This window comes from Copadichromis virginalis, linkage group LG20 (assembly GCF_057382275.1).
Source record: "Copadichromis virginalis isolate Kocher_CV1m ecotype Utaka linkage group LG20, C_Virginalis_male_GT1.1, whole genome shotgun sequence".
Taxonomy (NCBI): domain Eukaryota; kingdom Metazoa; phylum Chordata; class Actinopteri; order Cichliformes; family Cichlidae; genus Copadichromis; species Copadichromis virginalis.
The window spans coordinates 30,764,453-30,778,552 of NC_140637.1; the positions used below are offsets into that span (position 1 = coordinate 30,764,453).

The following is a 14,100-nucleotide window of genomic DNA, read 5'->3' on the forward strand; positions in this document are numbered from 1 at the left end:
ACACGGCGTGCTGCAGGGAAAAGCGTTTTCTAAGGTTTATTTTTAAGCACCTGACGGCTCTTTTTCTCTTCTCATCGGTAAACACTCTGCATACTATTTAACGTGATTTATTTTATTTTGAAAAATCTCAACAGGCTCTTCAGCTTTATTGTGAAAGGTTTATGTGGAAAACAAGTGGATGGCGGAGCCACGTTGCTAACGACAACGCATAAAAGCAGTCGCTTGTCTGTCTGTAGTGTGGTTATTTTTAATTATAAGAGAAAGTGACAGTGACCATCAAAACGATTAAAAACATTGCTGTAAACAGTTTATTTTGTGACACCACAAAACAAACAATAGACGTTTTATATCGTTATATCGAACAGCCCTACTCGTCTAACATGATACACTTGGTGTTAGAGGCTTAAGGTGTTTTGTGTTGACACTGTTTAGGACGTGATTTTTAGTGGAGCCCATATTTAAATGATGTCCTGAAATCAGCAGCTGACACTGGAGGATTAAGCTTAGTAAGGTTCACTGGCTAACCTAAACCATATTTTATGCAGATATTTTCCCATAGAAACAGTGCCTGTGAATTTCATAGAAACAAACTGGCAAAATCAGGAAAATCTTTTACTCGAGGGTTTCAATCGTATTTTCAGTAGAGAAATGTTCACTTGAGTTGAGCCACAGATCTGAGATCGAGATCGTGTTTCCAAATGTGTGGTTTGTACTTCTTAAAACACTCCTGTGCAGGTTCTGATGCCAGAGACAAAACAGCTGCTTAAAAGGAGCCATTTGACTTTTTCTAATTCTATCATTACGTCCATCTGTTGGGCTGCATTTCAGCCTGACTTTCATGGTTCTCTAGTTCTTTTCCCTACAGGCCGCTGGATGCTGCAGGATCACGCCCTAAGGGCAAAAGAAAATGCAGAAAAGCTGTGAAAAAATAGAAATAATTCCAGCGCTGTCAGAGGAAATGACTTTACAGAGGAAACCCCCAGAGAAGGCTAAAAGAGTAAAACAGAGCTCCAGCTGTCTAATCCATATGATATTTATGGCGACACAGGCTTAAATTTACATGACAGCACATTGTCTTAAATTGCCCCGTCTCTCTCTGTCTCAGCAGAAATGAAAGAAACAGCTGCTATTTCTTGTTTACCATCCAATCAGCATATCAGAAGCTTCAAACAACAGAAGAGCTATCACTTCAAGTCATGTTCTTTTAGTGGGTCAAGGAATAGCAAGAGATCTCAAAACTTCCTTTAAATCACAGATCAGACAAAGAAACTGAGACTGAACCTGAAAGACTTGCAGATGCGGAGAATCCTGAGAACCTTCAGGTTTTCTTGAAGTTAAATAAAGGATATTTTCTTTATAGTCGAAACTGGTGTGAACATGCTGTCAAAACATACAGTAGTAAGTCAGAAAAATTCTTCTTATCACAGGTTAAATGAAGTTCTTCTCGGCTGTGATTAAACACTGAAGTAGGAGGACAACATGCAAATGCGTGTTTCTACAAATTATTATTTTTATTCATTCATTTCTGTTTGTGTGTAATATTACTTCATGCAGTCGAGCTCAACCGCAATCCCACTGCAAGATCTGACAGCAGCTTATTTTAATACCAGCTCACATCAGCTGATAGCTCCACTTAGGTCATCTCCTAAACATTCAGCTGTCCTGCCCATGCCTGTAGGCTGTAAGCTGCTTTGCAACCCGCCTACATAATAACTCCTGTTCATGACATGTCAGAAATGCCGTCATTGTCTGCAGTGAAATGTTATTAAATTATATTAAATTAAATCATTATATCATATTATTTATTTGGAACAAAAAACATATGTTCAATCAGCTCCATGAACATCTCTCATCTTTCAGCCCCAGTTTGTGCTCCTCTTAATTCCTTAGGGGTTTACGTTAAAAACAAATTCTCCACAGTGGACCAGTTTTAGCTCAAAAGCTCCCATTTTTGGAAAGATGAGTAGTGTAGGTTCCCACGCATTTATGCCAAGACAGATTGCGTGTGGAGGAAGAACACAGACCAGAAAGGACTCAGATGAAATCTTTTACGTCGTATATTATTTTTATTTTTTCCTCATAGAGTTTATTAAGGCAGCCCTCCTAATTATTAATGGTGATTCATTGTAGCATTTCTTTTATTTTTATTATCCTTTTTCAAAGAAAACACCATCTGCAATTGATATACTGGTTGTTTTTATCATTCATTTGTTGCTGGCTGGCGAGCACCAGCACTTCCCATCCTTAGTTTCCTACCAACCAGATGACCGGGTCACTCTGCTCTCTTTGATTTGCTCCTGAAGTAAACTTCTGTCCAAGAGAGAGCTGATTATACCTCTAATATTTTAAATTTCATTTCATAACACAGCTATATATACATAGCAAACACATGCCTCTCACTGACCCTTTCTTAAAAGCTGAAAATCAGCCCTGTGTTTTGAAGAACTTAAACGTTTTTAAAGATTAAACTTTTTCTGAGATCTCACCACCACCCACAGCAATATTTAAATATTTCTAGCTGTGAGCTATAAAAGAAATGAGGTTTTTCTTCTGTGGCACGACTACGACCATTTAAAGCCAATTTAAAAATCAGGCTGATTTTCTATACATGCTGACTCTCGTTATGATGCTTTGTCCAAGAACTGCGGTACTCAGCACACAGAGCAAAATCAAAACCTGCTTAGAATTTGAGTTTGTAGGAGGAATTATTACAACACTGGGCCTCAGCTGCGAATCAAAACTCACAACTGTGAAAGCAAAGATTGGAAGAGAAAGTGCCGCACCAACGCACGCTTCTTTAAGAGGGTCGCCACGTTCGGCTCAGCAACAGCTCAGGTTTGGGGAAGATCGCTGATCGGCGTTGAAGGGCTTCGTTAAATAAGGCGATGTTAAGATAAACACTAAAAGAACAGGAGGACACGAAGCCTGAAACACTTTATCTGCTTCCACTTGCGTGAATGAAAGGTTGGCAAATAGCTTTGGGGTCTGAAAAATGCCGACTCATTTTTTCACAAGTACACAGAAGGCCACAGATTACAAAGCAAAAGACCCGACAGCTGGCCCTGCTAACATCTTTTATTGACACTCTTCTTCTCTTGTTACCCTCTCCAACCAATGGGGAGTCTCTGAGTGACAGACCCTGAAATTAAAATGAAAAGTAAGAGCAATAATCACTGTGAGTCACTTCATTTGTGAATGAACAGTGAGGCAGCCCCTCCTCGAAGGCTCACACACACAGATTTGAATGATTCAGCGTATTGAGCTACACTGCGGCTGCCAGTTAGTCACTCGGGCTGATTATCAGCCGTGTTCGTCCAGCCGTGGCCAGCAGTCACCTGAGCTGAGTGTCCATTTGGAAATGATTCAGTCACTTCTCTCTAGGATTGATTGATCCGGTCTGGCACAGACAGGAACCGATTGGATCGTCCTAAAAAACTGCAATGCTTGCTGACCACTGAAATCAAAGCTGGACCGGAGCTGATGCTTCGTCAGTCCGTCCACAAATGTCAAGGCTTTTCATGTCTGATGGTACCTTTTGAAACCGTCAACACTTAAAATATATCCTGCACTTTTCTTGATGACAGGTGCATAAGATCAGAAAGAAAATCACAAATTCCCTTTGAGGACAAAACATTTAGGACCTCAGACATTCAACGAGCAAACTGCATATGAACAAACAGCAAATAACACTCATCACATATTCATATATCTGTCATCTGCAGCTGTTCAGCTAAATTCGATCAGGAGACTTTAGAAACATCTCCTAATATGCATAAAAACTGACACAATATAGCCCATAACTGAATATAAACGAGCACCCTCTGGGGCTGAAAGTGTCAATAACTGCAATTTCTTGAATGGCCACTTGGGGCAGGCTCCACGAGTGAGTCGATCTGTTTAACTTGTTTAAAAACAATTCTGGTCGCCTGTTTCCTGTATTGAGTTTAACTTGACTTGTCTCATTATCCCTGATTTGTACTCTGTGTGTTTCCCACCTGTTTTCCTGGCCTCACTGCCTTGTGTATTTATTGTCAGTGTCTCTCTTTGCCATGTGATCCCACTTTGCTGTGTGCTCCCCTGCTCTGTGTTCCTTGACTCCATGATTCCTAGTATTTAGTTTTCCTGGTCTCATTCCCGTGTGTGGGGTTTTTGGACGGCAATGAAGCTGCATTTTGAGTTTATGCCGTCTGCCTGCCACACAGCCCTCTGAGGGACAGGCAGTCTTCAGGCATTGTGAAATATACCAAAGGGAGTCCAATGTTAGGTTTTAGCAGTAAGTACCACTGACTGCAGTTATCAGGAAGATGACTGTTTCAGTCCTCTCGTAGTGTTCGTGATCAACTCCAAACATAAACATACAAAATCCGAGTAAATTGTTGCAAAAGTGTTTCACGTCTTTCCAGCTTCAGTAGGAAATCCCCTGGAGTTCTCAGAAAACCTTTTTAACAAACCCCCAGATAAAGAAATGTGACCTTGCTGCTTTCATCTGGATTTTAACCCTCCTGCCATCCTTTAAAAAACTCACACCCATCACCCTAGGGACCATTCTCAGCCACGCCATAAAAAGACCATATATCCATATTTTATTCCACTTTAAATTAGCCAACCTTGTAAAACTACTTCTCCCTGAAATATTCATGTAAAGTTTTAATTATATTTTCGTTGTTTTAACCCTTCAAATCCCAGTGTTATTACATGAGCGCCCTGTGTTATAAGCCCCAAAAACCAAAAAACGAAACTAAATATTTCCACAAAAAACCAGTTGAAGTAATATGTGATTGTCATTATAAGTAGGCCTTTAGATGGACCAAAGATTGGCACCAACATACATTTTGACCTGCCATTATTTTTTTTGCATTTTTTTTGCAATTTAAAAATTAAAACTTCAAGGCCCTGAGTCTTCATTGACATCCAAGAAAAGAAGAAAAAATAAAATCATATGATGATAATTTGGGGTTGAAAAATAGCGTTTATAATGGAAGTCAATGGGCAGAAAATGGTCCCCAGGGTGATGGGTGTGGGGATTTCTGCTGCTCAGCCATTTTAGGCTGATTTAAGGAATTCACACTGGAATATTAACATTGACAGGTAAAAACTATCCTGTGGCAAGTTTGGTTATATTCCACTGAACACAGTGGAAATGGCAGCCATTTAACACATAGCAGTGGCACAAAAAGGTCCCAAGAAGGCAGGAAGGATAAATGTAGATGAGGGAAAAAAGATAAACAGCCGAGTCTCCACTTTAGAAAAGGTGAGTCGACCTTGATTCCAAACCTGACGTGTCTTTCTACTGAAAGGCATTGTGGGTTCTGGTCCGGCACTTGCAGCTGTCAATAGCGGTCTGTATCTCTTAAGAAGGATTTTCCCCCACACAGTTGTTGAACACCACGGGTAAATGACAGCCTGACCTACACCTCATGTTTCAGGTCAATAAAAGCCTCTGCTTTCACTGTGCTGCTGCAAACATCTGCACAGTGAGATCAGGGACATTCAGGAAGATGTCTAAAACTGGCTTCGGTCTTTCTATCAGTGTTTACACACATTTAGACAGATTCATCCTCTAACGATTGACAGTTAAACACAAAACGATACCAGTAAAGATAAAGGTCAGCAAAGCTGGGGATTGTTCTTTGATTGGGCTTCATAAAATAAAATCCTAAGAACCAGGTAGATGTTTGCTCATAACTTCTCACAGAAATTTCAATAAAGGGCAGTTTGAGGAAATTAAACCGACTTGTACAAAGAGTTCATATGGTGCTCGCTATCAACAGCCAGAATTTAAAACTATACACAGTAGAACACCTCAAAGTGTTGAGGGTTAAATAGAGATTAGTGATGCATTTGATACTTCTGACCGTCTGTCAACTTTACTAAATCTAATTTACGCAGCAGGGACTGAGAAAAGCTTCGGTACCAAGATAATGATGAACTGTTGGATGGCTGTGATTGTTAGGGCAGCTTTTCCTCGAGACATGGAGCAGGTTTTCCACTAATTGGGATGTTGGATGTTCGATTTGCAGCTCCTGCAGGCAAAGTGACTTTGGGGAAGATACTGAACATCCCCCCCAAAAAAAGTGCTCGTAGTAGTCGTGTAATAATATATAAACACACCATTTCTATCTGACAGTTTCTCAACCACTAGTTTGTTTAGCCTTTAACAGGACAGTTATCTTTATCCTTATATGCTGTCATTGTGATGTGTAGTGAGAGTAGGGACCAGGAGCAAGAGAACCTGGAGAGGTGGAGGTGTGGACTGGAAAAAAGAGGAAGGGTGGTAACAAGGCCCGCTGTGATGTACGGTTCAGAGAAGGTGGTGCTTAAAAAAAGATTCAGGACTGACAGTGTTAAGATTTTCATTCAGAGTGATGAAGATAGAGAAGATTACAGCTGATTATATATATATGGAGACAGAGTTAGAAAACCAATGATCAAACTGAGATGGTTTGGACACATGCAGAGGAGAGATGGATGATATATTGGGAAAAGGATGCTGAATATGGAGCTCCCTGGCAGGAGGAAAAGAGGAAGATCACAGGGAAGAGGATGCTTGGATTTCATGAGATGGTCCACTGTGGCAAGCCCAGAGAGAGCAGCCAGAAAATATATACAGTGGGGCAAAAAAGTATTTAGTCAGCCACCGATTGTGCAAGTTCCCCCACCTAAAATGATGACAGAGGTCAGTAATTTGCACCAGAGGTACACTTCAACTGTGAGAGACAGAATGTGAAAAAAAAATCCATGAATCCACATGGTAGGATTTGTAAAGAATTTATTCGTAAATCAGGGTGGAAAATAAGTATTTGGTCAATAACAAAAATACAACTCAATACTTTGTAACATAACCTTTGTTGGCAATAACAGAGGTCAAACGTTTACTATAGGTCTTTACCAGGTTTGCACACACAGTAGCTGGTATTTTGGCCCATTCCTCCATGCAGATCTTCTCGAGAGCAGTGATGTTTTGGGGCTGTCGCCGAGCAACACGGACTTTCAACTCCCGCCACAGATTTTCTATGGGGTTGAGGTCTGGAGACTGGCTAGGCCACTCCAGGACTTTCAAATGCTTCTTACGGAGCCACTCCTTTGTTGCCCGGGCGGTGTGTTTTGGATCATTGTCATGTTGGAAGACCCAGCCTCGTTTCATCTTCAAAGTTCTCACTGATGGAAGGAGGTTTTGGCTCAAAATCTCACGATACATGGCCCCATTCATTCTGTCCTTAACACGGATCAGTCGTCCTGTCCCCTTGGCAGAAAAACAGCCCCATAGCATGATGTTTCCACCCCCATGCTTCACAGTAGGTATGGTGTTCTTGGGATGCAACTCAGTATTCTTCTTCCTCCAAACACGACGAGTTGAGTTTATACCAAAAAGTTCTACTTTGGTTTCATCTGACCACATGACATTCTCCCAATCCTCTGCTGTATCATCCATGTGCTCTCTGGCAAACTTCAGACGGGCCTGGACATGCACTGGCTTCAGCAGCGCAACACGTCTGGCACTGCGGGATTTGATTCCCTGCCCTTGTAGTGTGTTACTGATGGTGACCTTTGTTACTTTGGTCCCAGCTCTCTGCAGGTCATTCACCAGGTCCCCCCGTGTGGTTCTGGGATCTTTGCTCACCGTTCTCATGATCATTTTGACCCCACGGGATGAGATCTTGCGTGGAGCCCCAGATCGAGGGAGATTATCAGTGGTCTTGTATGTCTTCCATTTTCTGATGATTGCTCCCACAGTTGATTTTTTCACACCAAGCTGCTTGCCTATTGTAGATTCACTCTTCCCAGTCTGGTGCAGGTCTACAATACTTTTCCTGGTGTCCTTCGAAAGCTCTTTGGTCTTGGCCATGGCGGAGTTTGGAGTCTGACTGTTTGAGGCTGTGGACAGGTGTCTTTTATACAGATGATGAGTTCAAACAGGTGCCATTCATACAGGTAACGAGTGGGGGACAGAAAAGCTTCGTACAGAAGACGTTACAGGTCTGTGAGAGCCAGAGATTTTCCTTGTTTGAGGTGACCAAATACTTATTTTCCACCCTGATTTACAAATAAATTCTTTACAAATCCTACCATGTGAATTCATGGATTTTTTTTTTCACATTCTGTCTCTCACAGTTGAAGTGTACCTCTGGTGCAAATTACTGACCTCTGTCATCATTTTAAGTGGGGGAACTTGCACAATCGGCGGCTGACTAAATACTTTTTTGCCCCACTGTATGTGCATGTGGACACACCCTTTGGTGTCATCAATCATATATGTGCCACATGATCCTGCAGGTACCTACTGATTCCCCCCTTAAACTGCTAATGCTGTGTTCCAGTGTGCTGCAAACTCACTAACTTGCCTTTCCACATATTTATATAAGTGGTCTAAAACGGGCAAATGTACAGACTGTCATCGAGGTTATGAGTGTAGCTAACAGGTTGTCAGACACTTTGCACATTCAACCATCCAAACAAACTCTAACATCTTTTTTTCTGAGACCGCTACAATAATATCACAACAATATCACGATCCATTCAAATCTGACCACTGGCTATGAAGACAATAAACAAATATTTTTCACCTGACTGTTTTTTAATCTTTCATTTTCACAGAAAGAGATAAAAGTTGCATTTGTGTAGTGAAGGAAATCATAATGAGCAGTGAAAAGGCAAACTGGTGTAAATGTCCCAAATACCTGCGAGCTCCTGTGTGTTATTTGGACAATGAATGTTACTTGCGGCCTATTATCTGCTGCCAAAGCCAAACTTCAGCCTGCCTGTGTAATTTCATCAGCTTTCCCCCAGAATGCCTGCGATGTTGACTTTCATTCTATCAAAATGCATTTCACAGGCATACGTTAGGTTTCATACTGCAATAATCAAATCCTAATAATCACACTGGAGGGAAAACATCTTGAATTCACTTCCGCCTTGAAGAAATCTCAGCTTCTCAAACGTAAACCTGCAGTCAGAGTCGAGTCATCGACAGTCTGAGCCCAGCCCGACTCTCCCGGCAGCAACTACCCCATTAAAACCAACTTATTCTCATTCTCCAGCTCTCAGCATCTTATTGTTGTTCATTAATGCGCTTCATTACGGAGTCTGCATGTAATTATACTCATATGAATTCCCGCATGCTCTTTTTTTCCCCTGAAATAGTTGATGTTCTGTGAATCTCCATTTAATCTCGTGTTTTTCCGTGTTTGTCTACAGAGGTTCGGAGGCGAGCTGCCGCCCACCGCCCTCGCCTAAAGGATGATTCAGTCGGCCCGTCTGAGTTAGCGGACCTTTCTGCTCAGTGAAAATCTAAGAAGCTATTTTCAATCTTTTTGGAAATTATGCAGTCACAATAAAATGTGTCTTTGAATAAGACACTGGTCCGGTTCTTCAAAGTGTCAGATTTTTGTTATATGGGAGTAAATCAAAGGCACAGGCCGCTCGTCGTGTACAAATTTCAGTTTGTTTTCCTGAAAGCTGAAATAAATTATGCAACAAGAACAAGCAAAAAATTGCTCTGTTGAATTGTCAGCCTTATTGTTGCTGGAAAATATCATTTTTCATTGTTGCACAACTGAGACGCTTTTCTGTAGAACAATGCAGCGAGTGTTTGTGCGCTTCTTTTAAATCTTTCTTTGTTGCAAACAAATGTTTTTTGGGTTTTTACTACACTATTCAAGTCTTGGGTCTGACTTCAGGATATTTTTTCTATCATCTCAGTCATGTCTCGATCCAGCTGGTGTTTTGACTGTAACTTGCTTCACCCTCAGGTCTTTGCTTTCCCTTCAGTCTCTCCTTTTTATTCGCCTCGATTTATCTGGCCAGTGTTACTTACTGCTCTTGGAACAGATGATACGAGTTGCTCTGGAGTCGGTAAACAGGTTCTACTATTAAAAAAAAGAGAGATCCCACTGGTAACCAGTTAAGCGGGTTATTATGACCCATAATTACTTCCTAGTGTGACTGGCGTCTCTAATGGCTGCAGTAATTATGAGGGAAGCATGCGAGTTAGGACTGCTGGTATTTCAAGGCAATTTCTGCAGGATTTTTGTTTCACTTTAACAGTTTAGTGCACTTCCTTCTTGAGAATCAACATGGTAAACAATTAACTTGTGATAATGGTGCTGGCTTCGTGTTTTTGTGTTGACCTCGAGCTGAGAGTTGTACACTGATGCGGGCTTAATGCTCAGGCGGACCCTCAAAGCACTGAGAATAATTGTGCTGCATGCTCACATAGCTCTGGGTCTGTTGGTCTGACAGTGGAAACATATGTTTAAAAAAAACAGAAAGAGAGCCATTCAGACACCTCTAGGATGAGTAAAATTACAAAGGGACCAAGGTACCAGGAGAGGGTTACCGAGGTAGCCACGCCTGGGGGGAGGTGTTTGAGGGAGAGTGCCTGGTAGCTGGGGCTTAGCACGTGGGGTCCAGCCGGGCACAGCCCAAAGAAGCAACATGGGCTCTCCCTCCTGTGGGCGCACTACCTGCAGGAGGCACCATAGAGCTTCAGAGCCATATGGATTTGGTGGTGGAGCAGATGCCCTGGTGGTCTGACCACTAAAAAAGAACTGACTTCAGGTTTTCTTTGGCTCCTGTATTTTATACTTAGATACTTTTGTGTTTTGTGGTGTGCTGCATTAAGTAAAGGATTATGCTATATTTAAAAGGCTGCTTGAGAGACATGCACCTCAAATGAGACGCACGATAAATGGACTGGAGCTTATCTACTGCTTTTTTACTCGAGCACTCAGAGTACTTTTAGCAGCATGTCTCATTCACACAAGTGCTTTTTCACAACAGCCACACACATCCACACTCCAGCGATCGCATCTAAAGGAACCTGGGTTCAGTATCTTGCCCAGGGACCTTACAATATAATAATATAACCTTAATTATGCAGTGCCTAGAGGTGACTGCAATTACGTGAGTGTAATCGAGTTTAATTCAACTGAACTGAATTAAAATGTTATAGTAAAAAAGTTCCTTCTACTCTACTAACTGGTAATGGTTGAGCTGGTTGTGGCAGAGCTACAGGAAGGTGCTTTAGTCCAGTTATCAGCAGCTTAGAGGTTTGAAGAGTCCAGAGTTTAATCTGTGATGTTTTATGATTATCTGTAAAACATTAAAGAAGGAAAATGTCTTTTATGTCTTTTTCAGACTTTTCCCTACACATTTATTTGTAATTGTTTTTTGTATTTTCATCTGTTTGTCAGTGTTTTTTATTTATTGTACTTTGCCTGACTTGATAAATATGTGGCAATACAACTGGGTTACTTGATTACAGCACTTTGTAATTGTCACCACACATAAATTTGTTAACATCTAAATGTCTTATGTTGTAATTAGAATATATTTCATTTTGACTCTGGCAGCGTTCACAAAAACTTGTTTCATAATGTTTTTTCACATTTGAAATGAACACACAACTTCATGTGTGAGTCTGATGTATTATATACACAGTGCTTCACGTTGTCTAACAAAAAAAAAAGTCTTTCATTTCTAGAGATTTGGGTTATGTGAAACTTTCATATTCGAGTCAACCCTTTTGCACCCAGCAAAAACTTCTTGAAAAGACGACTTTGTCAGATGTCTCGAGTACGTCGAGATTTGAAGAGCGAGAGGTGAAAAGACGTCTTTTCGGGTCAGTGAAAAGACACGCCTTCACTTCTAAATTTAGTTAAAAGTGAAAAGACACCTCTTCTTTCTCAGCACATCTGCAGACTCCTCAGCCAACCATCAGACTGTAACCCGGAGCGTCCTGTGAGGCAGTGTGACTCCATGTTTCAGGTTTTGACTGTCCAGGCACGTGCGAATAAGCTCACCATCCAACGCTCAAAGAGACCCAACCCCAAACTTGATTTACATACAGATATATGAACATTTATAAATAATTTTTTTATAGTTTAAAAAATGCTGTTTTGTAAAACTAGTCTGTGTAGCCACAGTGAAAAAAACTGTAGCTGTCTGATTGGTCGAAAAAAGGAGTTTACAAAGAAGGCGACTCGACTTCTTTAGGTTTGGTGAAGGTGTTTAACCTCTGATCCAAGAGGCTTCTTCAGTTCTAAAACTAATAACGTGCAGACTCCCAGGTATTTAAACCCTGGTGGATGCTGTGCCCACTATTAATGCTCCAAACTCCTAAGACTACCATGGGCTGGATGACTGAGAAGCTACACAGTCAATCAAATGCTGTGTTTAAAATATATAAATTCTACAACAAGGTTGGATGTGAGGTTTAGAGTTCTTTCTGGTATAATATCTATGTTTCATCTTTCACTTTTACTTTCAAACTTCTTTTGACTGGTTAACCAGATTTTTCAACATAAATGGACTTTTGGTGCATGATGGGTAAAGTCTAACAGAGTTAATGTAACAGGAAAGGAAATCAGTTTGAAATGTGTTGTGGGAATGCTCGTTTAAAGATTCAGCCCATACATTTTAACCATCCCAAACTACTCTGCTTGTAAAAGAAGGGGAAAAAGATCCAGTGTGGAAATCACTGACATGACAAGCAGCCAGAGGAGAGCAGCAGCGAGGTCTAAACCACAGCGCCTTGATAATGTTCCTGTCAACATATCAGGACCATGACAGTCGGAGGCATCGGGGGGGGGGGCAGAAACTACATGTTGGAGCTGTATGCAGCCGTGCAGCTGCTGTCACAGGCGGGACTGGAGTGGCAGGTGGACCAAAAGGTTCAGTTCAGGGGAGCTCATCGCATTTTTTACGACTGTTTAAAGTTGTGCGTGAACGTGGGTACTACACGGCAGCTTTGGAGGAAGGAGTCGCGCTGTCTTCGTTTATTTCTGCACATGGAAGAGAGAGGGAACATTTCGGACACATGCACATGCGATGACGCGCGCGCACACACACATCGAGAGCCTAAACACACAGACACACTTTCTGGCACACACATGGAGATCTCCGTGCAGGATAGCGTTGAGAACGCATTGCCAGCGCACATATTACGCACACAGAAGTGCGCTTTGCACACACACACGCGCGCACATGCACGCAAGCACGCCCCTCTCGTACTCCACGCCACTCCAGCGGTCCTACCTCCACACTTGCCCCAGGTGCAGGACGTGAAGCACGGTCTGAAAGACCCACATACAGACGGTGCAGCACCTCCAGGGGGTCCCGACTCTCCCCGCCGTCGCTGGCGGGGCAGAGGACGCGTACACCGGTGTAACATTCGCGGCGTTCACCGCCACCGCGCTCCCGCCGCGCTGGTCGCTGTCCTTGGTGCTTAGAGTGCCGTCTCCCGCCGCGGCTGCTCCGCCTGCCGCTGTTCCGCTCCCGCTGCAGCTCGCTGCTCCTCCTTCCCCGCCGCTCAGCTCCGCGTAGTCGTACACGAACCACCTGAAACTCAGCACCTGCACGACAGCCGAGGGCACCACGACAAAGACGAGCGTCAAGCCGAACCACCAGTTTTCGCCTCTCAGGTAGTAGTCGGCAGCCAGCCACAGGTCGGTCGCGCCGTCGGAGAAAAAGACGAGCAGGGCGCAGAGCACCCAGCAGCAGTCCAGCAGGGTGTAGGGCTTCCCGCCGGCGGCGGTGCAGCGGGGCCGGGCGGCGGGGTTCCCCGGCTCCGAGAGGCTCCTGGGCGTGTTGTCATCTTCCACAGACACCGCTGCTCCATCCGACTTAGCGGCCATGTTGGTTAGGATAGGAGAGAAAGACAGAGAAAGAGGTGGGGAAACGGGAGAGAGAGTGAGAGAAAGCGAGGGAGAAGGGAGGGGGCTGGCTGTTTGCAGGAGAGAGTGTGAGAGATTACATCATAACTAGCCTCATCATCAGCCAATTAATTGCGAGGCATCATTACTAAGAGCGCTTTTAACACCGTGACACCAGCGCGATGTTTTCGGGACATCCAGCGTGCAGGCAGACAGTCCCGCAAATAATTACGACCTGCGGGGTTGTGCTTTTAAACCTATTATCGAATCTGCCCTACCTCCGCACCACCAGCGCACATGTTACACTCACATTAAGGTAATTTTGCATGCACCATATGAGTTAACGACTTAGCTGGCTACTGTCAGTGAAGGACTCAGCGTTTTTATGCACATTCAATCTGCCTTCAGGCAGTAAATGTTAAATGTCCTGTGCTTTCACTCAAAAACC

The 14,100-nt window shown here is 42.9% G+C and overlaps 1 protein-coding gene across 1 annotated transcript in view; it reads right to left on the reverse strand.

Moving 5' to 3' along the window:
- xkr7b (XK, Kell blood group complex subunit-related family, member 7b) overlaps positions 1–13,643 on the reverse strand; it is a 111,527-nt gene extending 97,884 nt beyond the window's left edge. The window contains exon 1 of the mRNA XM_085444216.1: positions 13,036–13,643. Coding sequence (XP_085300342.1) covers positions 13,036–13,634 — 599 coding nt within the window. The 5' untranslated portion in view covers positions 13,635–13,643. The remainder of the gene's footprint in view (positions 1–13,035) is intronic.
- Between the last annotated feature and the right edge of the window lie 457 nt (positions 13,644–14,100).